The sequence below is a fragment of the Carassius carassius genome, chromosome 45 (assembly GCF_963082965.1).
Source record: "Carassius carassius chromosome 45, fCarCar2.1, whole genome shotgun sequence".
In the NCBI taxonomy this organism is placed as follows: Eukaryota; Metazoa; Chordata; class Actinopteri; order Cypriniformes; family Cyprinidae; genus Carassius; species Carassius carassius.
The window spans coordinates 2,588,041-2,614,989 of record NC_081799.1 but is presented as its reverse complement, the minus strand read 5'-3'; the positions used below and the strand labels follow the sequence as shown (position 1 = coordinate 2,614,989).

Genomic DNA, 26,949 nt, shown 5'->3' with positions numbered 1-26,949 from the left:
CAGAGAAAGGTTTTATGCATACGTGGGCTTGCAATCTCTTCGTTTGCTTAGTTGCACTAACACAGAAGCATTAAAGTAATTATGCTGTGCATTGAAGCCCTAACATAACTCGCTGCACCTCATCGTTGATTTTCGGCAGTAAAACGGTTCCTTCCTCAGTGCACTTATGTGTTGTGTTGATCTGTGCAGCGGCCACCAGCACCACTCCCTCAGCCAAGACCTCGAGTCATGTGACGCGCTGCAGCGAGAGCGAGAGGAACTACTGCGTGAACGGTGGCGAGTGCTACAGGCTGGAGGTCCCACCCGGCAACATCAAACACCTCTGCAGGTACCTGTTTAACTCTGAGATTCAGTCTGCCAGTTCCACCGTGAACGGGTTCTTCTCATGTCATTTTAGTTGAGGTTTAATTCTTAGGCAGTGGTGAGAGAGAGGTAATGGCTTCTCAAATAATTAAATGAGAAAATATCCACAGTACAACGTAAAACAACGCCAATACTGTATATCACTTTTTAAAAAAAGGGTCCTGTCCACCAGCTATTGACGTTACAGTGGGAGGCACTGTCTCGCTTGCTTCCTCTGAGCACATTGGGTTTTAACAGAAAAAGCAAAACATAAATGGCTTGGTGGGTGGGAATTGCAACATAGGCTCATTGGAAATACGTGCCTCTTCCTACATTTCTGCAAAACTCAAAAATCTTACGTATACACATGAATCGCTGCAGTTACCAGTTGAAATGAACACTAGAGGCAGTAAAACTCCCATAATTTTTATTCCTTTTCACAAAAATATGATTTGTGTAGGTCCACAGGTCCTACATTTCATAAACCTACTTTAGGAATATGAATTTAAATGTTTAAAAAATGCAGCGAGATTTGAAAACTGATATTTTTAATATTGTTATCACATATACAGCTTCATATGCATGAGTTTTCTAACTCACACGATATGGTGATGCACTTCAGTGATGAAGAAACAATACAGCTCAAATCCGCATGTGGCATGGCTGCATCAAACACATGTTTATATAACTTTTGCATTTGTTAACACTGTATGGAAGGTTTAGAGGGCCAGGGTCATGAATTTAACCCACATTTTAGTGCCACTCTATGGATGATTCATTTTAAAACTGCCGCAAAACATTTAGTAATGTACGTTATAATGGTGTTGCAAAAAATGTATTTAGAAGCACATATTTTTGAATGATCCTGAGTTGGATGAACAAATGGGGAAAAGTCATGTGAGAGGAGGCAATGCTTGGCCTTTTACACTGGTCATGCAATAAATCCTACCTCTGTCTTAATAGATTGTTCTGAATAAGGCTGGGCAACAATACAAAAAAATAATAATCTTGATTTATTCAGAACGTTTGACTGATTCTCGATTTTGAGGATTTTTAACTAGTCAACTTGAAAATGTAGCTACAACATGATTCAATGTTTTTTTCTTTATTAACCGTCTAGTTGAAGAAAATTCTATTCCAAGTGCAGCACACATGAAGTTCTGAAAGTTATTGTGTTCTTATAGTTACTATTTTGGAATAAATCATGTTTAATGCTTAAAAAACCTGATGAGATATTTTCTTAGTTGAATGAATAAAACATTTTCTTTTCTTTTGATGAATAAAACATTTGTAATATAATAATACAAATAACAAATGTATTGTGTGTTGTTTTTTGAAAGTTAAGGCCACATTAATTTATTTAACCTGAAAGATGTGGTAAGATTAAGCATAACTGGAACAGTAATTCACATTAGATTAAACTAAAGCATTAAAGGCAGTGAGGACTTTGCCTCATCATTTCCGATCACATGCTGCTAGCGAAGGTTTTTTGCGTGCATGACTCTCTCTGACAGCACACTCTGGGCTATTCATACTGTCCAATTCAGTGAATAAGCACAATCCCATGTGCTGAAGTCAGGACTCTGTTCTCATTAGTGAGCACTGCACTTCTCTCTGTCTCTCTCTGTACTGAGAATGCAGTGCATACTTTTTTTATGAAGTTTCTTATGCTTATCAAGGCTTCTTATCAAGGCTTCAAGGTTTCTTATGCTTATTACATAACCGTTTTCTCTTTTAATATACTTTAAAATAGAATTTATTTCTATGATCAAAGCTGAATTTTCAGCATAATTTCTCCAGTGTTCAGTGTCACATGATCTTTCAGAAATCATTCTAATATTCAGGATTATTTGATATATAAAATATTAAAAAGAATAGTGTTTATTCAACATAGACATTTTGTGTTACAATATACATTACTATTTAGCAGTTTGGGATCAGTACATTTTTTTCTTTCTTTTTTTTAAAGGAATGTATACTTTTATTAAGCAAGGATGTGTTAAATTGATTAAATTAAATTAAATTGTATCCAGCTTTTATCCAAAGCGACTTACAGTGCATTCAGGCTATCAATTATATTATCCTGACTTCTGAAAATAGAAAATGAATGAAAATGTACAGCCCATATTCAGTCAAAATGACAGATAATGATTTGTTAGAAAATATTTATATTTTGAATAAATGCTGTTCTTTTGAACTTTTTATCCTTCAAAGAATCCTGAAAAAAGTATCACAGGTTCCAAAAAAATATTAAGCAGCACAGCAGATTCAACACTGATAATAATAAATCACATACTATAATGATTTCTGATGGATCACGTGACACTGAAGACACGTGTCCCATAAATAACTTATATTTTAAAGTCAATTGAAACAGGAGATCAATATTAAATATTGCAATAATATTTCACAATATAACTGTTTTTTATATATATATATATATATAAATAACTACAGCTTTGATGAGCAGAAGAGACTCCATTAAAAAACTTCACAAATCTTACTGATGCCAAACTTTTGAATGGCAGTCTATGTACACTTTCTCTCAATAACTAAATAAACGCTGAACACAAATGATGACGGCGAGATGAACCAGAGAAGATTTCCACACTGAAGATGAGCAAATAAAGTAGTTCAAATGTTTTTACCAGCTGGAGCAAACTTTTTCAGAAAGTTTGTTTTGGGAAGCTGTTCCGAGCTCCTGAAATGGACTTTATTTTGGCCTGATTTTGTTTGAAATGACATCACACCAGTTCGATCTGTGATTTCCTCTGAAGTATATGGAGGCCTTCACTCTCTCTGTTGAGAACGGCAGCTGCTCCAGCTGTTCAGCTCCTTTCAGACGTGTTTTTGAGCGCACACAATGGTCCGCTGAGTGATCAGGACTGGAACAATCATAGCCCTGGACCTTTAGAGATTCAAATTAATAATAAGTAAAATGGCCATGTATTAATGTAGCCGCACAAGTAATACTGCATTACTTCTTAATCTAACTTCTTGATATTTACTGTACATCTTGCCATTTGTTGCTGAATTTATGAGAGTGGTGTATTTAACCTAATGTGTAAATATAAAGCATTCTGTTTACTTCATCACTATTGCATAGTAAAAGAGTCCAGAGAGTGTTGTGCTGCAATTACAGTTTACACTTTATAATAGTTATAAATGCTGATATGTTCATGACAAGGTTTATCCACCTTTTTCCTGCTCCCCATGACGCTTTGTGCTAATTATGGGAGTATCTTCCATTTACTCTGTAAACGATCAGCAAAAGGTTCGCTCTATGAACACAATAATAAGCATATTCAAAAAGTGGGTACAATGAGGTGACATTAATTTACTCACCCTTCAACCATAGATCATTAAAAGGACTTTTAAAAGTGTAAAAGCATTAAAATTACTTTAAACACACCACAATTAACTCCTAAGGATACTCTTTCTATCTGCAGCAATATTTCGGACGTGTTAAATAACATTATAGTAACTAATGTCTATATTTCGTAACAATTCAATTTTATGGCATCCGTGTAAAAACAAACGTGAGGATTTTAAATTAAATGGGGAGAACAGACCACAAATGCACAAGAAATGTGGTCTTTTTTTATTTGCTTACAGCAGAATTACAAAGGAAACATGAAAATAGTACAGTGGGCTGAAAAGAGCTATTCTATAAATATTGTTGTTATGTGACGTCACATTAATATACCAAATGCAAGATTATTATCCTGACTTCTGAAAATAGAAAATGAATGAAATGTACAGCCCATATTCAGTCAAAATGACAGATAATGATTATTCATGATCAGAAATGATTTGTTGCAGTCTTTTAAAGTGGAACTTCCCCAAACCGTAAGTGTCTCCCGTAATTTAAATCGCAGTAGGCTCATCAGGAAAAAGGTGAATAGATCAGGCCAGTCTGAAAGATGCAAATATATTTTGTGTAACATGAATGAATTCAAGTATAAAGAACAACTGAAGGTGGATTGGAGAAGATTTTACTTTGCGCTCCAAGCCATCTGCATGTTATCATTTTTTCAACGGCTTTCAGAAAGTGATGGGGACCTGTCCCACCCGTTCAACCCGGGAATGGCGTCTGTGCCTGTGAGAGTGTTGTGTAATGTTGTGTTGTGCTGTGTTCATCCTCTTTCTTACCCAGGTGCCTTCCAGGATACACAGGGGACCGCTGTCAAACCACAGACCCTGTGAGAGTCATAGACCCCAAACGTATGTGCAGTCAGTGAACATCCCCTTCACCCCCAAACACACACGCCATCGCCGCTGTTTCCGCGCTGTTTTCCTCGCCTCCTCCGCCGTTCACAAAGCATTCTCTCTGTCACGTTTGACTGGTGATTGGCTCTTGGACTCGGAGACGTTTGCGAGACGTTTAGCGGGCAACACCGGAGTCACGCGTGTGTGTGGGGGACTTTTGGGTGTCAAACTCACTTCCTGTCTTCCTCTCTTTTCTCTCTGTGACTTCTGTCTTTCCCTCTCAGGTGCCCCAGTGAGTTTACTGGTGATCGCTGCCAAAACTACGTAATGGCCAGCTTCTACAGTACGTCTATTTCCTCTTCCTGTCTCTGCTTGAATTGGAGCATGCTCAGTCAGGGCTTTCCTCCTGTTGCTTTGTTTTTATGTTCTCGATGGACGGGGCTAGTCAGATCAGACAGGCATTCTGTTTATGTTTTCCATTACTTCTCTGTGCATGTTTAGTGTTTATTAATCAAGTTTTGTTCTGTTGGATGCTAGTTAGCTGACAATGGTTAGACAGGGCTGATATGTTAGTTATTAGAGGTTTCTCTGCTTCACATCATCTTAGACTCAAACAGGAACAGACGAACCGAGCTCTATCTGCAGACAAAATCACAGCAACTGGATCACGACTTTACTCTCAGCTCATCAACATGTTTTTTGAGCTAGTCAAATAATTACGTCCTCAGGGTCCTCAGTCTAAACACTGAACATTTTGTCTTTTCTCTTTTAAAAAATACTGCTGAATTCTTGAAAATGTTTATTTTGGAACAGTGTTGTTACCGTTTATTAAAAACTAAAACTATTATATGAAATAAAATGAAATAGAAATATTATATGAAAAGAAAGAAACTTAAATGGAAATTAGGAATATTGCATTAGAAGCTGCAATAGCTGAAATAAATGTAATTTGTTGAAATTACTACAACTAAATCTGAAATTAAAATAAATTAAAGCTCAATAGAAATATTTTCATAATTAAAAATATCAACTGCACATAAATTATTACCAAACTTAAACTTAAAAAAAAAAAACGAACTATTAAACTATATTATTAAAAACAAAAGTAGTATATAAATAAAACTTAAAATGACACTGGTTTAGAATCCCCATATTTTATTAAATATAATAATATTAATAATAACAACAATATTAATAATCTGTCCTGATAATCCCGAATGACATTTATTTTTCAAAACATATTTGTAAAAAAAAAATAATAATAAAAATAATAACACAATATAATAATAACATAATAATAACTGAATAATCAAATGTATAAAATAGTATACGTTTAGTGCCCTGCGCCAGCTAGAGAATGACCCTATTAAATTGGCCTAGCACAGTTAAACTATCATTTCTTTAATTGAAGCACTGAAAGCACACACTTCAGAGTCTCTGAAGCAGATCAGAAGGACCTCGGCTGAAACCCATCAGTACAACATGAACACTGTGAACCTTGCTCAAAAGAGACTTCAAATAGGACTTTTAGGGAGGTATTATGGAGCAGGCAGAACATCTCCATCGATTTATCTGAAGTGCTAAAAAAACGAAGTTTACTGGAGGTCTTCAGGCAACCTTTTCTCAGCTATTAATAGTGTTTGCTAATGTGTCCTTCATAGCATGACCTCCATCAGTAGAGATGCTCTGGCTCAGTGTCCAGAGAGGATTTAACACTGATAAATGCCATGCAGGAAAGATCTGTGCTATCAGGCTAAATCATCGGCCCTCTAACAACACTTCATTATTAGCTCAGCATTCCAGTCAATCAATTGATAAGCAAGGGTTATTTTACATTTAATTTAAGTTAATATTAAAATTGGTCATTTTACATTTTTGTGATTGCAATCACTCCATTTTTATGCATTGTGTGTTTATGGCTAAGAATGACATTATTTTTTGTCATTTGATCAGAAATCCGTATGTGCATTTCTGAGAACCTCATTTTTTTTATTTCAATTTATATTTCTGGAACCTGTTCTCAATGTACAGCAGAATCAATTTTCTAGCATTATTGCTTTCAAGTTTTGACTGGCTCAGGTTTCAGACTGGCAGAAGCAGGTTTTCTTCTGGACATTACAGATAGTTTAGGTGACCGAGATGTGCATGTGTTTAACAGCATGTTAATCTGAAACAAGTGCTGGTGTAATGACATGAATAACCGAGTCTGACTTTGTCCGTAGTGAAATGTGGAGGGTCAGTCTCTATAATGATTGATCGCAGTGACATCTGCATGTGCATGTCCTTGTGTCATGATGACAACCAACCATAAGTGTCTGTATATAGAGATGCACATCACTATATATGTGTGACAAACCATCCATGTATCTCTTAATGAACTCTTAAACGTGCAGTATGGAATTTTTGGCCACCAGGGGTCACTCAATCAAAACAATAACATGAGACGTACTTTGATGACGTCGGGAGAGAGCGTAGGCTCATGGGAGTTGTTGTTCATTGGAACACGCGCTCTGTCGCTCCCCACATTCCTCACTCATTTTAACTGAGGCCGGCGACACACTGGATGCGTGGCGCAAGCGTCTCAGCTGCGTGGCGTGTCAGTTTTTAATACGGCTCCCATGTTAATAAGTTAGAGCAGGGTTCCTCAAATCTTGCCCTGGAGGTCCAATGCACTGCCGAGTTTAGCTCCAACCCTGATGAAAGTCACCTGCCTGTGATTTTCTAATGATCCTGAAGACACCGACTGGCATTGATTAGCATGCTCAGGTGTGGTTGATTAGGGTTAGAACTAAACTCTGCAGTAAAGTGGATCTCGAGGTCCAGATTTGAGGATCCCTGGGTTAGAGCTTGCAGACTGCCTGCGTGAGACGCGTGTCTCAGGCGCGGCTCGAGCCGCGCGGAAAATGTGTGCATGCTAGAAATAGAACCGACACCTATTTTTCACGCGACACGCACGCGTGTTGGAAGCGTTTCCAGGCAAAATATAATAGGAAAATATGTTTATATGTAATTTTGTACACAAATACATATTAATTCATGACATTTTGATGTTTGAAGTCTATAGGTTGACATAAATTCAGATACAAATGTAATTTAAAAAATAAATAAATAATTATCGATTTTCAAATATTGCACCTGTCAAACATAAGTCTATTTTGCCGTCAATACTGTTGACGGTGTCCTTTATCAGTAGGCTTTATATTTATGTTCAACATGAAGTATAGATATTGTTGTCATGAAGACAAGAGCCTGGTCTGTCGGCGGTCTCCCTCTATGTCACCTACAGCAGCAGCACCGCGCCGCGCTTCTGGCACGCAGCAGAGACGCCACGCAGCCAGTGTGTCACCGGCCTTAGTATTTTGACAATCACGTATTTTCGAACGGAGAGATATATGAATTATCAGACCCCTATCAAATCAATATTGCATCTAACTAGTAGTAATATATGTTAAAAAAAAACACGGTTGCCTTTCGTTAATAATTATAATTAGGCTACGTTTATACTATGATATCGAACAAGATAGTGAACTGCATTTGAAGCTACTTTATCCAGCTAGATATAGAACACATGTAGATTTACATTATACTCTACATGAGAGCTAGATCCGCAGATCCGTCTGCGTTTTACACAAGACATCATCGTTTCACAAAATATACGGATAGATATAGTGAGCTGAATGGATGCATACCTGTTTATTAGAATGCAAGCATCTCTCTGTAGTTTCAGCTTGTCACGAAGCTCTCTCTATCTTGGAAATGCAACTCCAATATTTACCCGTGTCTCGTTTCTTCTTCGTCCCAAAACCTTCTCAGGTCATTTATTTCACCCGTACGTTTGCGCTTCACAAAACGTGCAGGCAAAGCATAATCATGATCCATAACTAAGTTATTGATTGAGGTATAAATACGAATATAAACAATATAAATATAAAATATAATAGTCTCGATCAAGGCTAGCTACTACTTTTTCTTCTTCGTCTCGTCTTTGCTTCTGTTCACCTTTGTATTTGGCGGTTCCACAGGAAGTTAGATAAACTAGAGGGGTCAAAGTTTATATGACGCCATAGACGGGCGACAAAATGGAAATAAAGAAACGTGCCGTGTCTTCTAATTAAACTATAATTTTCTCCGGATTTTAAAGTTCGTGGAAACTGTCGGGATAATGTAAGTACACAACAAAAAAAAATATATAACATAGATATAGTGATATCTGCTATTTTTAAAGCAGAAAAATTACATATTGTGCCTTTAAAGCATTAAAGATGCATATTCATGGTGGGTTTAAAGTCAAACAGAATAGGTTTGAATGATTTCTTTTCCAATGTTTTATATGTCTGTGTGATGTACCATGCTGTACTGTACATGCGGAGATGGTTTGAGCTGCTGTTTGTGTGCAGTCAGTCAGAGTTGACATCACCGCTCAACTGTTTTCTGTTTGTTTGTGTTTTGCTTTCTTTTCATCACCTTGTCTGCCTTGGCAGAACATCTTGGGATTGAATTTATGGGTATGAATCGTTCTTTCCTTCTAGTTTGCAGAATCGTAGGTCTAGAAGCTTGAGCCTGTTTCCTTCTACTTCAGCTGGTATCCTTTTGCTCATGAAGGGATCAAACAGCCATAACAAGATGATTGGAGATTGAAATCATTGTTATTCTTTATTATATTAATGCTCAGAGCCACTCTGCAGGATTCTAATGTTTTAGGCAAGAAAGTGGATAGCCTCTTCAAAGCATGTGTTGTGCCAGAGGACATTAGACTGTATGGTAGAAAGGATGTTGTTAATTATTCATGAAGACCTCTGATATCTCCTATTCAAAGCAGATATGTAAGGCTCTCTCTCACACACACACACACACACACACACGCAGAGGCAGATAAAATAATTGACACACAGTTCAGCTGTGCAGAAGAGAAGCCGTACTGCAGTAGTTATGCTGTGTTTAGATCCCTTCAGCTTTGCTTTGCCCTTCATTCATGCATCCCTCTATCTTCAGCATGACGTTGCATTCTTCACTTTCTTCGTTGTTTCCTCCCATTGGTTTTCTCCTGTTTCTTCCTCAGTGTTTTATCAATGTCTGTTTGTAGTGATTCCCATTTTGTTGTGTGCATCAAGAATATGCTATACTTAGAGATTGAAGATCTAAATCAAATGGGTGGTAGTGTTTGCTCACAGGCCTCAATAATGTTTATTGTGACAGGACCTTACCGTATTCTGTCCCATAAAGACCATGTGAAGTCAAAAAGAATCAAAATGATATTTTTTGCAGAGAAAATGGCCAAAAAATATTGATGATACCATATTGCACTTAGTGGTGTTTAAAGTTTTTTGTCCAATCAAATGCTCTTTGGAATGTGTTCAAATTAGTTGTGTTCAATTAGGGTTAGAGCTACATTCTGCATCAAAGTGGCCCTCCACAAGAAGGATTGCTCACACCTTGACTATTGCAAGCAGCAAATGGGCGTCATGTAAACTAAACCCAGTTTATAAGAAATTAGCGATGATCTGTGTCAAACTGTATGTCAACACAGGAAAGAAAAAAAAAGCTTGTCAAACATTTCCACAGGGTCTTTTCAGCCATTCTGTGAGTTTACACCACTACCAGTTCATGACTTTTTATTAAAGCCTTTAGCATTCATATTTACTGAACGTTCACGATAATACAAATCTAAACAGACTAACAAATGAACAATATGAAGAAAAGAACAAAACTTGCTGAAGGCTTCGATAAATTCAGTCTGTCAGTGTTGTGATTAAATGAGTGAAATGCATGACTGAGTGTTGAAGACATCTCAGAGGCCTCGGGCCCTGCTGAGTTTGCATTTCTTGTAATTGTGATGACATGATGATTCTGAACTGACTTTGAATTAACACGCTCCGTTGTCTCCTCCCATCCCCTCTCAGCAAAACTACATCCTGACATCAATCTGTGTGTCCTAGTAGCACTAAACCCTGTCTAATGAAACACTCCAGCGTCACTGGAAACATACATGTGTTCTTACTTGGAAATCTGATCATAGACATCATTAAAAATAATTCCAAGTAAGAATGTGAGTGAGATGTGTGTGATGTGTGTGTGTTTCACCTGGAAGCTTCAAAAGCAGTCTGTGCTCTCTTCCAGAAGCTGAGGAGCTCTATCAGAAACGCGTTTTGACTATAACAGGCATCTGCATCGCTCTTCTAGTTGTTGGCATCATGTGTGTGGTGGCTTACTGCAAAACAAAGTAATTCACTTTTTGAAATGTCTAAGTTTGTACTAATGTTTCACTCAAAAACTAAAATTATTGATAGTCATTGAATGCGATCTCCTGCGGTCTAAAAGCTGTTCGTGTTTTGCACATGTAGGAAACAGAGGAAAAAGCTCCATGATCGTATGCGACAGAATTTACGAGAGCGAAACGCTGCGGCCAAAGGCCCACAGCACCCTCACCCTCCTCCCGAAAACCTGCAGCTGGTCAATGTGAGTCCCGTTACCGGAAACATTTTTAATCCTGTACACTGCACTTTAAGATAAGAAATTATAGAGAAATGTTAAGATTTGTGGTCAATAAGTATTGTAACAATCACCTAAAATCTTCAACTTCAATTTATAAAAATATATAACTGAAAAAGCCTTTGATTATTATGCCTACCCTTTATACATATTTATCAGACGAATGTCGCTTTTTCACTTGATTTGATAATTCAAGATGAACAAAACAGTGACATAAGACATTTCCCAAAATGTACATACATAATTACAAAAATACATATTTCAGATATAGTTTTTTTTGTAGTTTATTACATACATTTATTTATCACCTCGTTATTAATTAATTTTCTTAGATTGGAAAAGTGAAATGGTTTATTTGAATTCCTTATCACAATTATTTCACAGATTTACCCCTTTGACAGATATGCACCTGTGTTTTTGTATTAGTTCTTGCCCTTATTTTTTAAAAACATACACATTCCTTTTAGTTTATACTTGTTTTCTCTTGTTTCAAACAGCTTCTGCATACATACAAAAACAATTAATTATGTAAAAATAAACAGTTAAAGTGGTTGTTAAACAAAGTGTATAACTTGCTTAAAGAAAAACAGTGATACTACAATCGACTTTTGTCTGATTTCAGCGTTACATGCCGAAAGATACCGTTCCTCCTCATGTGCATGTGATGGACAAAGAATTGGAAACATCTCTCTCTACAAACGAGTTTACTTCATCAACACATCCGTCCACTGCTGTCTCTCACTCCTCCAGCCAGTGGTACAGTACAAACCCACAAAACAAACGCATACACACAAAATTACTAGCTGAATAAATCAAATGGTACTCAAACCATGTCCTATTTATTTATATAGCACCTCTTACAATACACACAGTTTTACAGGAAGTTATGTTGTAACATTATATTTATACTGCAGTGTATTTAATATAAGTCATGGCTGCAACAGTAGCATAAAAGTCCCATTCTTTTAGGATTTTCTAAAAAGACAGATTGACCATTATCTCCATATATAAATATATATATTCTGCCGTTCAAAAGTTTGAAATCAGTAATCAGAAATACAGAAAAAAAAACAATTTAAATTTTTTACAATTTAAAATAATGTTTTTCTATTTAAATCTACTAAAAAAATATAATTTATTCATGTGATTCAAAGCTGAATTTTCATCATCCACTACTCCAGTCCTCAGTGTAGTATGATCCTTCAGAAATCATTCTGTTATTAACAATATGCTGATTTATTATCAGTGCTGGAAACAGTTATGCTGCTTAGTATTCTTTTGGAACCTTTGGTACTTTGTTCAGGATTCTTTTTCAGGTTAAAAATATCAGCATTTATTCAAAACTGACATATTTTCTAACAATATAAATCTTTACCATCACCTTTTATAAATTGAGCACATCTCTCCTGAAAAAAAACCCCTTTGAATGGTAGTGTATATTATATAAGATTGCTTTTAAAAAATATGCTATATTTTTTTTTTTTACATTTTATTCATCAAAGAATCCTGAAAAAAGCATCACAGTTTCCAGAAATATATAAATGAAGCAGGAAAAACTTTTTCCATTATTGATAATAAATCAGCGTATTAGAAAAACTTCTGAAGGATGATGTGACACTGGAGACTGGACTACTGTACGATGCTGAAATTCAGCTTTCCATCACAGGGATAAATTATGTTTTGAAGTATATCAACATAGTAAAACATTATTTTAAATTGCAGTAATATTTAATAATATTACAGTTTTTTTTTCTGTGTGTTTGATCAAATAAACAACTTTGATGAGCATAAGAGTCTCCTTTAAAAACCTGATCCAAAAGTTAAGTGAATATCTGTTAAAGTTTTACACCCCCCACAAAACTGAAGTAAGATCCATGAGAAGTCTTTGAAACCACTGAAATGTCTTCGGAGAAAGTGGTCAAATATGTCTGAAACTAAGGGACAGTCGCTGTTTAAAGATGAAGAATCATGGTGAAAGAACAGCACATGACTTTGCCTTTGGCTTCTCACAGCTGGAGTAATGGGAAAGCAGAGAGCGTGGTTTCTGACAGTCACGCAGTCCTGGTCAAGTCATCGGTGGAGAACTGCCGGCATGGGACGCCCGGTCACAGGGGGCGCCTGAATGCTACCGGAGGAGTCCATCAGCTCAATGATCACCTGAAGAGCTCCAGAGAAACCCAGGGCTCCTGCAGAGACTCCCCCTACAGAGAGAGGTACTGCTCACTGCATAGCACTTCTGCAGGATCCCATCTCTCCTCACTGAGGATTGGGAACAAATGTCCTGTCTTTCATAATGAGCAGAGTTCTGTCATGACACCTCTCGGAGGGTTTACCATGGTAAGTGCATGTGTTTGGTCTTGACAGAATAGATCTGCTACACTCCTGCGGCAGAGCAAGTAACAATGTGATACTGCCAACACATCCACAACATGCTGCTGTGAGCATGTAAGAAATACTGATACTGCACATATAACATATATGAATAACCCCCTTATAGCATACATGATCAACCCGTAGCAGATCTTATACAGGTGGAGCTGGGGAAGGAGAAGGGTTTCTAAAGCTACAGCAAACACTGAATATATTTGAATGTTTAGCAGCAAGCTTTTGGCTGCTGATATAAAAATGAATCAGTCAGCTGGTTCATTATGTCATTTTGTTAGATTGAGTTTGACCTATTGGACTGCGCCATCTACAGTTTCATGACAGAACTTCCCTAAATCCAATTTGGATTGGATTGGATTCCAGTTGGATTTAGGGAGGCACTAAGAAAAAGAATCAACACATCTAACTTAACTGCATTTTTGTGTATTAAATATAGTTTCCCAGTTTTTTTCTCATTCTAACAAGTGGTGTAGTGTTTTTTTCACATTACATTATGCATGCAGCTTTACTGCCATGTGAACTGAGGTAGTGATTCAATTCTGCTGAAATGTTCTCTCCCTCACATGTTTCACTGGTAAGTCTAAAACATTTTTGTGAAACAGCTCATTCAGATGATTCGATTAAGCTAATAAAAAAAAAAAAAAGCTGGCCCCCTCAGTTATATCAGTACTTCACTCATTCAGAAAATAAAGTACAGTATACTTAACTTGTCCACATTATGCTCCGGCTTACAGACAGAGCATGTGACACAGTATACAGTCCAATGGCGTCCACAAACACATAATTTGCTCATAGCCTGATTTTTCTTTAAACAACAGAACATTTTTTATCTGACACACCTATTTCCATTTCAGTCTCTACTAACAAGTTAAGAGTTGAATTAGCTATGTTTAATGCACAAAAGATAGCGGGACACAGAGAACAGCATGCTTTGTATTTTGAGATTACTTTTTTTTTAAAATTAAATTAATATAATCTTAATTCAAGTGATGGAGGATTTATAAAATCTGAAAGTAATCAGTGTTGAGTGCTAATGTAAGGTTATTATAATATTAGAAAATCTAAAATCAAATTAACAGTTGAAAACATTTGTTCTAAATTTAGAAGAGTTATCAAAATGTAATCAGTTACATTACTTTAATAAAGTAATTGAAATAGGTACATTACATTTTAAACATGGTAACTTGTAATCTGTAACCTATTACATTTCCAAAGTAACCTTCCCAACACTGATGATAGACACAGTAAAGTGAGTCTGTGTTTCTTCCACAAGGTATGTTTCGTCCATGACCTCACCCAGCCGTCTGTCCCCCGTGGGGCTCCTCTCTCCCGTGACGCCCTCCGAGATGTCAGCTCCTCTGTCCAGCCTGGCAACCTCTGTCCCATCCATGGCAGCGAGTCCCTCAGGGGAGGAGGAGCGCCCCCTGCTGTTCCGGACCCCTCCGATCCTGCGTGACAAATCCGGTTTGAATCAGTCAGGCCATAATCTCCGCAACTCGGCTCACTACAATCACGGCCTGGAGCTGGCCAGCCCTCTGTACACCGCAGAGCAGGAGGAGAGTTCACAGCAGTACCAAAGCACAGCCGCAGCGTCCGCCCCGAACAGCTCAAGAACTCAGACGGCGCTGGAGCCGGTCAGCAAGAGTAACTCAGAGAGCAGCAGCTCAGAGAGCGAGACTGAGGACGAGCGGGTGGGAGAGTACACGCCGTTTCTGGGCTTACAGAACCCTCTGGCCACTGGATCAGTTGTTCTGGACGGGCTGGAGGGCAGCAGAACTAACCCCGCACTGCTCCTCTCGCCGCAACACGACCTGCAGAGCAGATTGACGGCCGTCATGGCCAACCAAGATCCTATAGCTGTGTGAATTCTGCATTGAAGAAAAAAATCACCACTAAACCTTTATTTTCTACAATTAAGTACTGCAAAAAGAAAAACTTCAACTTTTATTTTAGTGATGTAGTGAAACAAAGACTTTTATATGTATGTGTACAACGTGTTTGTGTCATGGGGGAAAAAAAGTGCCATTCACATGTAGCTGAGGTCACAGTATTTCAATGGCAGAAAAAATATAATCTATGGTGCCTTTTAATTTAAATTTGAAGAAAAAAGGACTGCATCATGACAATGGGCCATATATTCATGTATTTAAGGCAACAACTGAAAAAAAAAAAAAAAAGAAGAAAAAAAATATCCACCAGCATTCCGTGTCAGAATCCTTGCTATCGGATTAAAGTGTAAAGAGCATCACGGTCTCATGACCCCTGTGGCTTTCCTGTCAACCCACTCGCTCTTATTTAACACACCTGATTCATGAACTGAGCTGTGGCAGATAAGAGAGACAAGCAGGACTAACCGTAGTGATGTCAATAATTATGCATTTTTATTTAAAGTATGAAGTGTGGCTGCTGCAAACTAAAAACAAGACATTTAGAAAGATATAGAAATTAAGAGTTGATGCTAAAAAAAATCAGCTATTACAATCAGCTATTAATCAAACACAGTCACTTTATTCTGTTTTATATTATGGTTGTCATGTATAGCAGGCATGACTTCTATGAGACAGCTGATAGATTTTCTTTCATATTACTGCAGAATGACTGAATATATGGCTCACTTTGTCGATTGTGCTCATTGGCTTCTCAAGCAATGCATTGTGGGAAAATTACAGCACCACTTTTATGATACTGGTTATATCTTTTTATTTCTTATTGGTTTTTGTCCAATCATTTTTATTTTTTACATTTGTCCTTTGCTATCCATGTAGAATGTTACATTATATTCAAAGTGTTCCTTTGTTATTTTTCATCATGTTTATGTGTATATGTGTAATCATTTAAAGAACAAATCACCTGTTGTACAGTATTTTGCTATGTTTGCATCACCAGATTACTACAGTAACTTATGTATTCACAGGGTTTTACTGAAAATAGCTTGTAATAGTCTATTCAGCTTGTTAAACAGAAGAACTGGTTACACAAACAACACTTTTAACCTAGAGCTCACTATAAAACTCACGGCTCTAGTGCGTGAAGGCCTTTTCCGCTAAGTTTTCATTTTAATGAAATGTGGCCCATTTTATTGTATTTATTTTCTTTATTTATTTGTAATTTATTTATTTATTACCTGGGCCTTATGAAATATAGCATCTATAAATCTATATTTTAATAGCAATGATAATAAGAGATATTTGCAGTCTTTGGTACATCAACAAAACCTTATTTTGGTGGGGTTTTTTTGTTTCTCATCACTCGATTATATTTGTGTGTTGTTTTGCCATTTAGGCCTAGACTCTGTTATTCAAACTCTCATTCAAAAACAATAAATGTTCACCATGACAAATATCCATGAACCTGATTATATAATTAAAATGAGCTGAACTGCATCTAGGACACTTGAAAACAGCCCTTATTATGTTGCTTTTAATGCAGGCCTTTATGTGATGATTCAGACCACCTTGAGTTGTGCGGACAGATAGCTGACATCCCTTCTTCCATCATCAAACTAAGTTTTTCAGAAAAGGTTGATCATTTACTGTTTGGATGAAATGGTTCATTATGTTTTGCAGAAATATTCAAACCAAGGTATGTATGGTCTAAATGCATCAGTGTTCCAGTAGAGCAGATTTTGACTTATTGTTTGATCTCCACAGTGCCAGTGAAGATAAATCGTCATTCTGAGAGCTGCATGAGCACAGGAGGACAAACACAGGCATGCCTTGCACAACACATGCAAACAAGCATGGGCAAAGATGTCAATCACTCTCTAACTGAGAACAAAATGTTCATTTTCATCTGCTCTTGTGTGAACAACTCTATGAAAAATGTATGATAGCTTTACATTGTGTTGGATCTCTTTATTTTTGCTATGTCTTATCCTTTAAGTTGTTTAAATAAGTTAAAGGTGTTAGCAGGTGTTGATAGCACACTCACAGATCCCTTCTTAAGTATTTGCATTTGTGTGGATGTATCTGGTAGCTTCTTTCATCTGTGCTTCTGGCTGCCAATAGACCAGTATGGCATATCGACTGAAGCAGGTATCAGTATTGCTGGTGACAATTTTGAGGATTTTCTTTCAAACTTGGTAGCACATCAAAAGTTACAATTGTGATTGTTTAATATTTCGAATTATCACCGAACTTGAGTTGAAAAGTTATTCTGTTATAGCAAACTCTCATATTAAATTTCACGGTAAGGATACCTAATAGGAAGACAACTTCACAATGCTTTGCAATGTTGACATGAAGCTTGATATGTATGGTCTCAGGACCCTGGATTTGGCGACAGCACCACCTATTGGTAAACAGTATTTAAACTGGACAAAAAAGTATAATCTTGAAAATAAAATGGCTTAGACTCCTGATCATTTTCACCATAATTTTGTTTTTTTTTTTTTTTTTTTTTTTGCTAATACTGTACTACTGCATTCAGAATGTCATTTTCAATTCAGTTTTCACAATACTGGTGTGCTCTGCCTTGCATGGACTCCTACACCAGAGTGTTTGGACTCAGTTTGGACTGGGATCAGTTTAGACTGTTTAGCAGTACGTTATATTTCAGCAATGACCTTTCTTTCAATCCTTGTGATGGACTGGCCATCTGTCCCCTGGCTACTGCCTGAGACACGGGGATAGACTCCAGCATCCCTGTGACAGGTTTGGAGGATAGATGGATGGATGGACTACATAAGATACCAACCCACTGAAAACCATTAGTGCTCTTTACACATTCCTTAATAATTTTGTTCATAATATCCACTATAATCTTTTTTTTTTTTCAGTTTTTTTTTGGTCATAATGAAGATTAAAATGTCAGTTACCAAGCAAAGTTGCATTAGTTGAACATTGCAGAAAATCCTGATGCATTTCTTATTAACAAAATTTAAGGTTTGCACATTCACTGACTGACGAACTGTTGACCCACACCCCAACAAAAGATGTTAACTATGTTAACTAGATGTCTGGCATGCATGGCATTTATGAGAACAATTCCATTCCTGCATTGTTATCAGAAACAGGAAGAACCCAAAAATTCCCAGAGACAGAAGAATTTGTGCACAATTGATCGTAGGCCAAGATAAATAGTTTACACAACTGACCAAATCTAGAAAAATAGTAAGTATCGTCTTGTTGTGAGTTGTGAAATACATAAAACATTTACAAAGCTATGGTATCTACTGCTTTAACCCCAGAACAAGAATGCTCACTAAAAAAGCTAAAGAAGAAGTCCCACCAGTTTTCAAAATTTCAGCATGTTGTTCAGTAAGTGGATTTGACTTGACATGTCCTTAGTAGTTTGCTGTTTCAATTGGTTATTATCACACATCACACACTTCACTCTTAACTACCAAATGACATCATCCAGAAGTAAAATTTGGTGGCTAAACAACAGTATGAACCCCTGGATATATTAGCATTTTGATGGCTTTTGTAACGTTTTGTAGTTTTAGTCACTTTTTCTCACAATTTTGCATTCTTTCCTTTTTGTAAAATACAAATAAAAAGATGGTAAAAATATGAAAATAAACTAGTATTTGCAGCACAAGTCAATGCTTGAAATGCAGCTACACTACATTTAAACAAAGAATGAGGTTTTAACTGTCATGGGATAGAAACTCTTTAATGTCATCAGGTGAAAAATGTTTGAAATACCTTTCGGAAAGGTATTGAAAGCAAGCATTCCATTCATTGTTTAAATATATTATTGACTCACCTTGGACTTTCGATCTTCTGCAGAACACAAACAAACATTTTTAGAAGGATAGCTCCTAAACAGTTCATGTTCATGTGGATGTAGACCAAAGCTCCAAAAGCACCTAAAAGCAGCCTAAAAGTACATCTCAAGTGGTTTAATTCATGTCTTCTGAACAGATCTAATCATTTGGTGTCAAAGCAAACCAAAAGCTAACCCTTATTTTATCCTGCCATTGCAGTCATCTGATGTTTGCTTTGATGATCTGAAAAATGTGATTGTGAGTAAATCAGATGAAAATAAATTAACACTTTTAAAACTGTATGCTCCTAAACTTTACACCCAACACAAAATTATACTCAGCTCTATATTTCTTCTGGACCAGATGAAATGTCTAAATTAGGCGTTTCTTAACTCTCACCCTCGAGTTCCACTTTCCTGCATAGTTTAGCTCCAACCTTGATTGAACTCCTCTGCTTGTATCTTTCTGAATCCTGAAGACCTTGATTAGCCTGTGCATGTGTGTTGGGATTTTGGGGTTGGAAAATGAACCTCAAGGGCCAGATTTAAGAACACCTGCTCTAAAGTTAATGTAGTGAATAAAATAAACGGTGCATGCATAGGCTAGATGATAATAGTTTCCTTCTATTAAATTATGATATTTTTAATTGAGCCAATGCACATATGGTTCACATATTGGGCTTCATTTATAAAGTGTGCCTACGCTATTAGACTGTGTGTACACTAAAATCCTTGCAAACATATAAAAAATACTGCAGGTTTTTGGAAATGTAAGCTGTTATTGTAGCTCGCCGTGCCGTTCTACATTAGACAATTCTGATGATGACTGGTAAGCTTTATATATATATAAAGATTTATATTTATATTTATAGCTTTATAGTGTTCCTGTAGCTCAATTGATAGAGCACTGCATCAAGCGCAAGGTTGGGGGTTTGATTCCCCTGGAACACATGGTAAAAATGTATGGCCTGAATGCACTGTAAGTCAAAGTAAGCTTTGGATAAAAGCATCTGCTAAATGCATAAATTTATTTTTAATTTATTTTACTTATTTATATGTTATTAACATGAATTGGGAGTTGTTTACAAGCCAGAGAGCTGAAACCATTCAGTTCAAGTTCAAGATCATTTGTGATTTATAGATTTCACATCTGAAAGAGAGGTGTATGTGTAACTTAAAAAAAGGAATTTTATAACCCCAATTTTTCATATTTTCATTAAGTAAAATCTAATTTTAAATATTGCACACTTATAAAGCCCTTAATAACCCATTTATATTACCCACATGTTATGCTACAATCCATTTTCATAAAATTTGACATAAAATTCTTAACTATTCAAAATCTTAACTATTTAAACTCTGCTCACTGAGCCTCAAAGAGACGAAAGTAGATTTCTTGATTTTTATGTTAGATTCCCTGCATGTGCATCAGTGCCAAGACACTGTAAAATACAAACATGCATTTTCAGGAAACCATCTGTTTTGTGGAAAGAGCTATAGTGAAATAAATGCTGCTCATAAGAGCAGAGCTTCATGCACATAGCACTTTACAAATGTCTTGATCCTTAGGAAATGCTCTGATTTAACTTTTCCAATCTCTAAGCTCCGTGGAAACGCACAGCTTTGTTTTATGATAGAGAGAAATTCCCAGGGAAATGCCCCCCTTCAAAAATTCCATGAGCCAGTCGGGTGGAGGGGCTCCATGGCTCTGCCTGTGTCCTGAGCTCTTAATTGGGGAGAGTGAGTAACCCTCCAGAGCCCAGTGAAACTCTTTCACATTGCTGTATTGCCACAGCTGTTGCAGAATTGCTGGGAAAACGAATGGGCTCAGAGATGTATAAAGTACTAGAGACCCAGACTTGAGTAAAAGTACAAGTGCTCTATCAAAAAAATGACTTGAGTAGAAGTTGAAGTGCTCTTTAAGCACCACACTTAAGTAGAAGTACTAAAGTATTCAACATTTTTTGTACTTAAGTATTGCAAGTAGTCTATTTGAAAATTTACTACTCAAGTACTGAAAGTAAAAGTACAAGTGTTGTGTTATGTAGTTATTAAAGAAAGTAGTCAAAAGTTTGAACATATTATTTTTACTATTTCAAATGATTAACCTAAAGGACAATCACAATTCCTTTGACTGTAACTTTTTGTAAACAAAAAAACAGATTAAAGGGTTAGTTCGCCCAATTTGCAAAATTATGTCATTAATAACTTACCCTCATGTTGTTTCAAACCCGTAAAACCTCTGTTTATCTTTGGAACACAGTTTAAGATATTTTAGATTTAGTCCGAGAGCTCTCAGTCCCTCCATTGAAGCTGTGTGTACGGTATACTGTCCATGTCCAGAAAGGTAAGAAAAACATCATCAAAGTAGTCCATGTGACATCAGAGGGTCAGTTTTTTTTGCAAAAAATTTTTGCAGTTCAAAACAAAGCAGTTTGTGATATCCGGTTCGCGAACGAATCATTCGATGTAACCGGATCTTTTTGAACCAGTTCACCAAATCAAACTGAATCGTTTTAAACGGTTCACGTCTACAATACGCATTAATCCACAAATTACTTAAGCTGTTAACTTTTTTAATGTGTCTGACACTCCCTCGGAGTTAAAACAAACCAATATCCCGAGGTAATTCATTTACTCAAACAGTACACTGACTGAACTGCTGTGAAGAGAGAACTGAAGATGAACACCGAGCCGAGCCAGATAACGAACAACAGACTGACTCGTTCACGAGTCAAGAACACTGATCTATATAACTTATATTATAGATCAGTGGTCAAACATTGAATTGATCAAATTGAATCTAAATGTGCTAATCCAGAGAAATAATCAAGGTTTTGGGATTGGAACTAAAACTAAAACCTGTGGGACAGTAACAGGGAGCGGGAGCAGAGTTGTCTATCCCTGACAGTGTTTTGGTCAGCAAAACTGCACCAAGATGATTAAAAAAAAAGAATTATATATATAATTAGTAAACAATGGTTTTCAGTGGCGACAAGAACTGAAAATACACATCTAATGTAATCTTAATGACCCTTATATTTTTATATAAAACACCACTAACTTAATTTAACATGCCTGATTCAGATCAGCATTAAGGGAGCTCCATGAGCAACTGAACTATAGGAAATAAAGGAAAACCATCAGAAAATTAGTTTACAGAGGAAGTGGCAATTGGCCTGGAGCACTGGATAATTTTGTCACTGCTTCAAAATTGAATTGTTTTTATAGTCCTTTTATCTTATGCCAACTTCACTACCATTTCTAATAAACTTGTTGTTTAGTGTTTGGGGGCCTCAAAACAGGTCTCCAAGTCCACTGATGTTCAATTCATAAAGATGACTTGTGGAATCACCTCTAGCCCCTTCCACAGTCCTTAGGCAGCAGATACCTTTATAGTGCAGAAGCAACCATTTTTCTTCACTATAAGGAAACAAAACTGTGAGTGGGTCAGGCATCAAATAAATGAATGCCAGCGTAATGTTAGTCCATTACTGAAATAATTTCAAGGACATCTTACATAAATAAAACACAACCCAAAACACAGCAAAAAAAAAAAAAAATACATATAAATAAAGAGAAGAAATGTGTGGTCAGTGGTGAAAGTAGTGTTTCCCTTGCTCACTGAAGACAGGAGTTTGTGTGTGTGTCTGTGTGTGTGAACCAGTCTCTTTTTACTTTAGACCATTTATTTTAGAGTTACAGTGGTTGCTTGTATTGAGCTTTGGATCATTGTGGGACTTTCTCATTACCACCTGATTTTGGTGGTTATCAGTCTTTTTGCAAAGGTACTAAACAAATTTCAGTACTTCAAAAGGTTGGTATATTAACATTATATAAGTTAATGAAATACGGTTTTTAAATGTAAATTAAAGGCAAATCCGTAAAACCTAAAATGTTGCTACCATATTTTGTACAGTTCTGGCAACCACAGCTGACAGTTTTTGACCAAAAATGTAAAAAAAAAAAAAATGTGGATGTTGGCTCTCCAGGAGCAGGATTAGACACCAGGGAGCAGCAATGAGTCCTAAAACCTGGAAATGAGTAAGCATTTTAGCACTTCCGGTCAGTGGGTTTTTTGGTTGAGTGTTTGCCAAAAACATGGTCTATGGTTAACACAAGCTCAAGATATTTTCATGCTTTGTTCTATGACATAAAATACATCAGTAATACTACTAATCTACTCATGATTACAATTGTCTAAATGGGACTATAGAGTTTGTGATGGACATTAATGTTTTTAAATTGCCATAAATGAACAGTCCTTTAATAACAGTGGTTAAATAGGCCTTTTTTCCTCACGACCACTTATCATCAGTAGCATGTACTTAGAGCATCTGTGCTGGAGGACCAGCCTGCTGGACACAGTAGTGAAGTTTAGAGTGTCCACTGAGGAAGAACAGCTTTCAAGGTCTAATGAAGACTCCTTCTGACCTACAATTCCCTAAATTATAGACATTACTGTTGTATTTTCTCTTTTGGTGAAAGGCATCTTTTGGCCTATTGTTTTTTTCTCAAGACTCTTTCCAAAGCCAGGAAAACCTCTTTTTTATTATTCTTTACCCACTTTTATGGACGTATCTGATTTTTGTATGACTTACTCTTATCATCTGATCTTGGTTGCATCTTTTCATTAGCGTTATTAGACCTTAGTGCTGCCTTTAATACTATTAACCGTAGCATTCTCTTGGATAGGCTCGAAAATTACAATGGCATTGTGGAATTGCATTGGCATGGTTCAAATAGTATTTCCCATTATCAGCTTGTAGCAGTAAGCTAAAGGGTTTCATATCGTTTACAAGTTTGGTATGGAGTACTGCAAGGCTCAGGTCGAGGACCATTGCTTTTCACACTGTACATGCTACCATTGGGTGGTACAAATTAACCATGGTTTTGTTACACTAACCATAGTTTAACAATGATAATTGTAGTAAAACTGTGGTTATGCACATGGAAGTCAACACACCAAAACAACATTAACTACACTTTTAATATAATAAAACCGTTTCTTTTCGCAATGGTTGTTACCAAACAGTTTATGGATCAGTTGGTTACCCTTATTCTTCCATATATCTTATTTTATGTTTTATGTTCTTAGTGACACCACCAGCAGTCCAAAAAAAAAAAAAAAAGTAAAAAAAAAAAAAAACTGGTAACCATCTATGCTGGGGTATATTTTTTTCTACTTCAAAATGTCATCTTTAATTCAGTGTTTCATTGGAATTGCTTCAAGTCATCATGTGTCTGGATTTATATGGCACTCATCACAGAAAATAGAAAACAGCACTCCATTCATTCTACTTGACCATTTCAACATCTAGATTGTTGATCCAATCCCACCTCTTACTTTGCCATTGCTGCTCTGCTGATTGTGCTTCCTATTTCCACCGTCTAATCTTTGGTAATCTTTGCATCAGTTAAACATTTCTTCAAGCTGGATATCTACCCATCAGAATTCATAACTGAATTACATCTGAAAACTCACCAACAGTTAAAACTTCTAGTTCAAGGATGATGATTTCTTGACCGAACAAAGAAAAGTATGTGATGATTCATACTGTCTGCTCTGTAGCCAAAATGTTTGCAATTCCAGTAAAATGTTATCCTAAAATATTAAAGGCTGTGTATTAAAGGCTCATCTATGTAATTCATAAGATTAATTCATTAATTACTTTTGTAACCTACTATAACTTATAACTATACAACTTTCTTCAAAATTTATAAATTTTGTGGTAGATACTGTCTGAAATTTAACCTATATACCTGTATAATTCTTTGTAAACTTTGCATAATTAATTACATTTTAACATAAGTTCACATTCAATAAGCTTCAAGTATTTTATTTTACACATTTACATTATACAGTAGAGCCAAGTCCTTATTCTATTTTAACAGCCTATCAAAAAGGTAGTCTCTCGGCAGTAATATGAACATATTTTATACATAATTTTCAAGCAGTGCTACTGCTGATTGAAAAATAGAATATTATCAACATCGCTCATCTATATATTTGATATACAAATACATGAGACAAAATATTTAGCATTAGTCATTTAGCATACGCTTTTATCCAAAGCGACTTACAAACGAGGAGGACACTGGAAGCAATTAAATCAACAAAAGAGCAATGATATGCAAGCAAGAAAACAAGCAGTAAATGAATAGAGTGCAAGTCTAAAAGGGACAAGTTTTGTTTTTTTAAGAATAGAATGAGAATAATATATTGTACTGCAAAACACTTTTGTTACTATTGAAGTGGGATACGGGAAAGGTTTGGTGATATGTGTAGTTTAAAGGGGGGACTAAGGTCTAAGGGATGGTTCAACAGTAATTATAAATGTAATTACAGAAAATAATAAAAATGTAATTACATGCAGGTATTTTTAAATATAAGTACTATTTAACATGTAAACAATTAGTGCACTGTACCAAATTTACAATTTAATTTAATAAAACCAATTATTAAAATACAGAAAACATGGCACATATCTGTAGATTGTATGTTTGTGTCTCCATCTAGTGTTGAGATGTGTGAAGAGGAAGCACCATGCAAAAGAAAACCGCAATAAAAGAGGGGAGAATTCAATTTGAAAGACATTTCATGTCAGGATCCTATGAATTATATCCATACTACAAGGTGTGAAATTTACATTTATTTCCATTTTCACATTCGAACGCAAAGAAACAGCTTAGGAAATATATAAAAAATTATGTTTAATGTTTACTTCTGTTGGGTTTTCTGAATTTTGATGGGCTGAAGAAACATATTTCATGTTTTTCTTACATAGGTATACAACAATCTGTGTGGAAAAAGTGATTGCCTCTTATATGAACTTGTAATAAAAAAAGACAAATCCTACTTTATTAATAATTATAATTTACTTAACATAAATTGCATAAAAACAACCATAAAATGGCAAAAGTGCATTGCAATGTGTTTAAAGTAAGAAGTGACAAGGATGTCCAATCCTGCTTTAAACCCCCCTACTGTTGAGCTTTTTGGTCTTTAAAACACTTGAACAATTGTTTTTTTGTTTGTATTAACAAATCGTCACATACAGACTCTATCTGTCATTTTTTGGTCAAAATTGAGTTATTCACATATTCTTATTCTGTGACAACTTATTTACATTATGTGTTTTTTTTCTTGGTGTGTGTGTGTGTGTGTGTGTGTGTTGTAAATTTTGGGACTAATGTATGAAGGAGAGTTGTTCCCCATATCCCATATCAGTTTAAAAAACTTTAAAGGTCAATATCTCAAGACAGCTCCAACTGCTCCCCGGGCGACGCAGCATAAATGGCTGCCCACTGCTGTGTGTGTGTGTGTGTGTGTGTGTATGTGTGTGTGTGTGTGTGTGTGTGTGTGTGTGTGTGTATGGGTTAAATGCAGAGCACGAATTCTAAATATGGGTCACCATACTTGGCTGAATGTCACTTCACTTCTACTATAAAAACACGTTAATGCATATCTTGATTGTTTAAGAGAAAATGTCACGTCCACAGTAAAATGATGTACATTAAATATAATGCAATATATGAGATAACATGAAAATAGCCCTATGAATTACACATCACCTTGATGTTTTGAAATGCAGCCCACAGGTTTACCATCCACATAATAATTGCATTCCTTCAGTCAGTAAACACTTCTCTCCAGAACTGTGTGACTGTAAAGTTTCTGTTCCTGTGAATCAGCAGTCCCAGCCTTGGGCGTCTCTTCTGGACTGCTCATAACTGGCTCTCCATATCTGCTGTAAAGACAAGCTGCTTCTCACGGCAAACTCAAATAGTTTTGGGGGCAGGCATGTGAGATGG

General features: G+C 36.2%; 1 protein-coding gene across 10 annotated transcripts in view; it reads left to right on the top strand.

Moving 5' to 3' along the window:
* LOC132126937 (pro-neuregulin-1, membrane-bound isoform-like) overlaps positions 1-16,825 on the top strand; it is a 127,717-nt gene extending 110,892 nt beyond the window's left edge. For 4 of the 10 annotated variants that reach the window (XM_059538553.1, XM_059538560.1, XM_059538561.1 and 1 more), the window contains 8 exons: positions 190-328; positions 4,836-4,894; positions 9,033-9,056; positions 10,669-10,771; positions 10,893-11,007; positions 11,663-11,796; positions 13,053-13,253; positions 14,699-16,825. In XM_059538553.1, the coding sequence (XP_059394536.1) occupies positions 190-328; positions 4,836-4,894; positions 9,033-9,056; positions 10,669-10,771; positions 10,893-11,007; positions 11,663-11,796; positions 13,053-13,253; positions 14,699-15,290 (1,367 nt within the window). In that variant the 3' untranslated portion in view covers positions 15,291-16,825. Of the gene's footprint in view, positions 1-189; positions 329-4,498; positions 4,567-4,835; positions 4,895-9,032; positions 9,057-10,668; positions 10,772-10,892; positions 11,008-11,662; positions 11,797-13,052; positions 13,254-14,698 lie in introns of all 10 variants that reach the window. The other 6 variants (XM_059538555.1, XM_059538562.1, XM_059538559.1 and 3 more) reach the window with 4 other exon arrangements.
* The last annotated feature ends 10,124 nt before the right edge of the window (positions 16,826-26,949 follow it).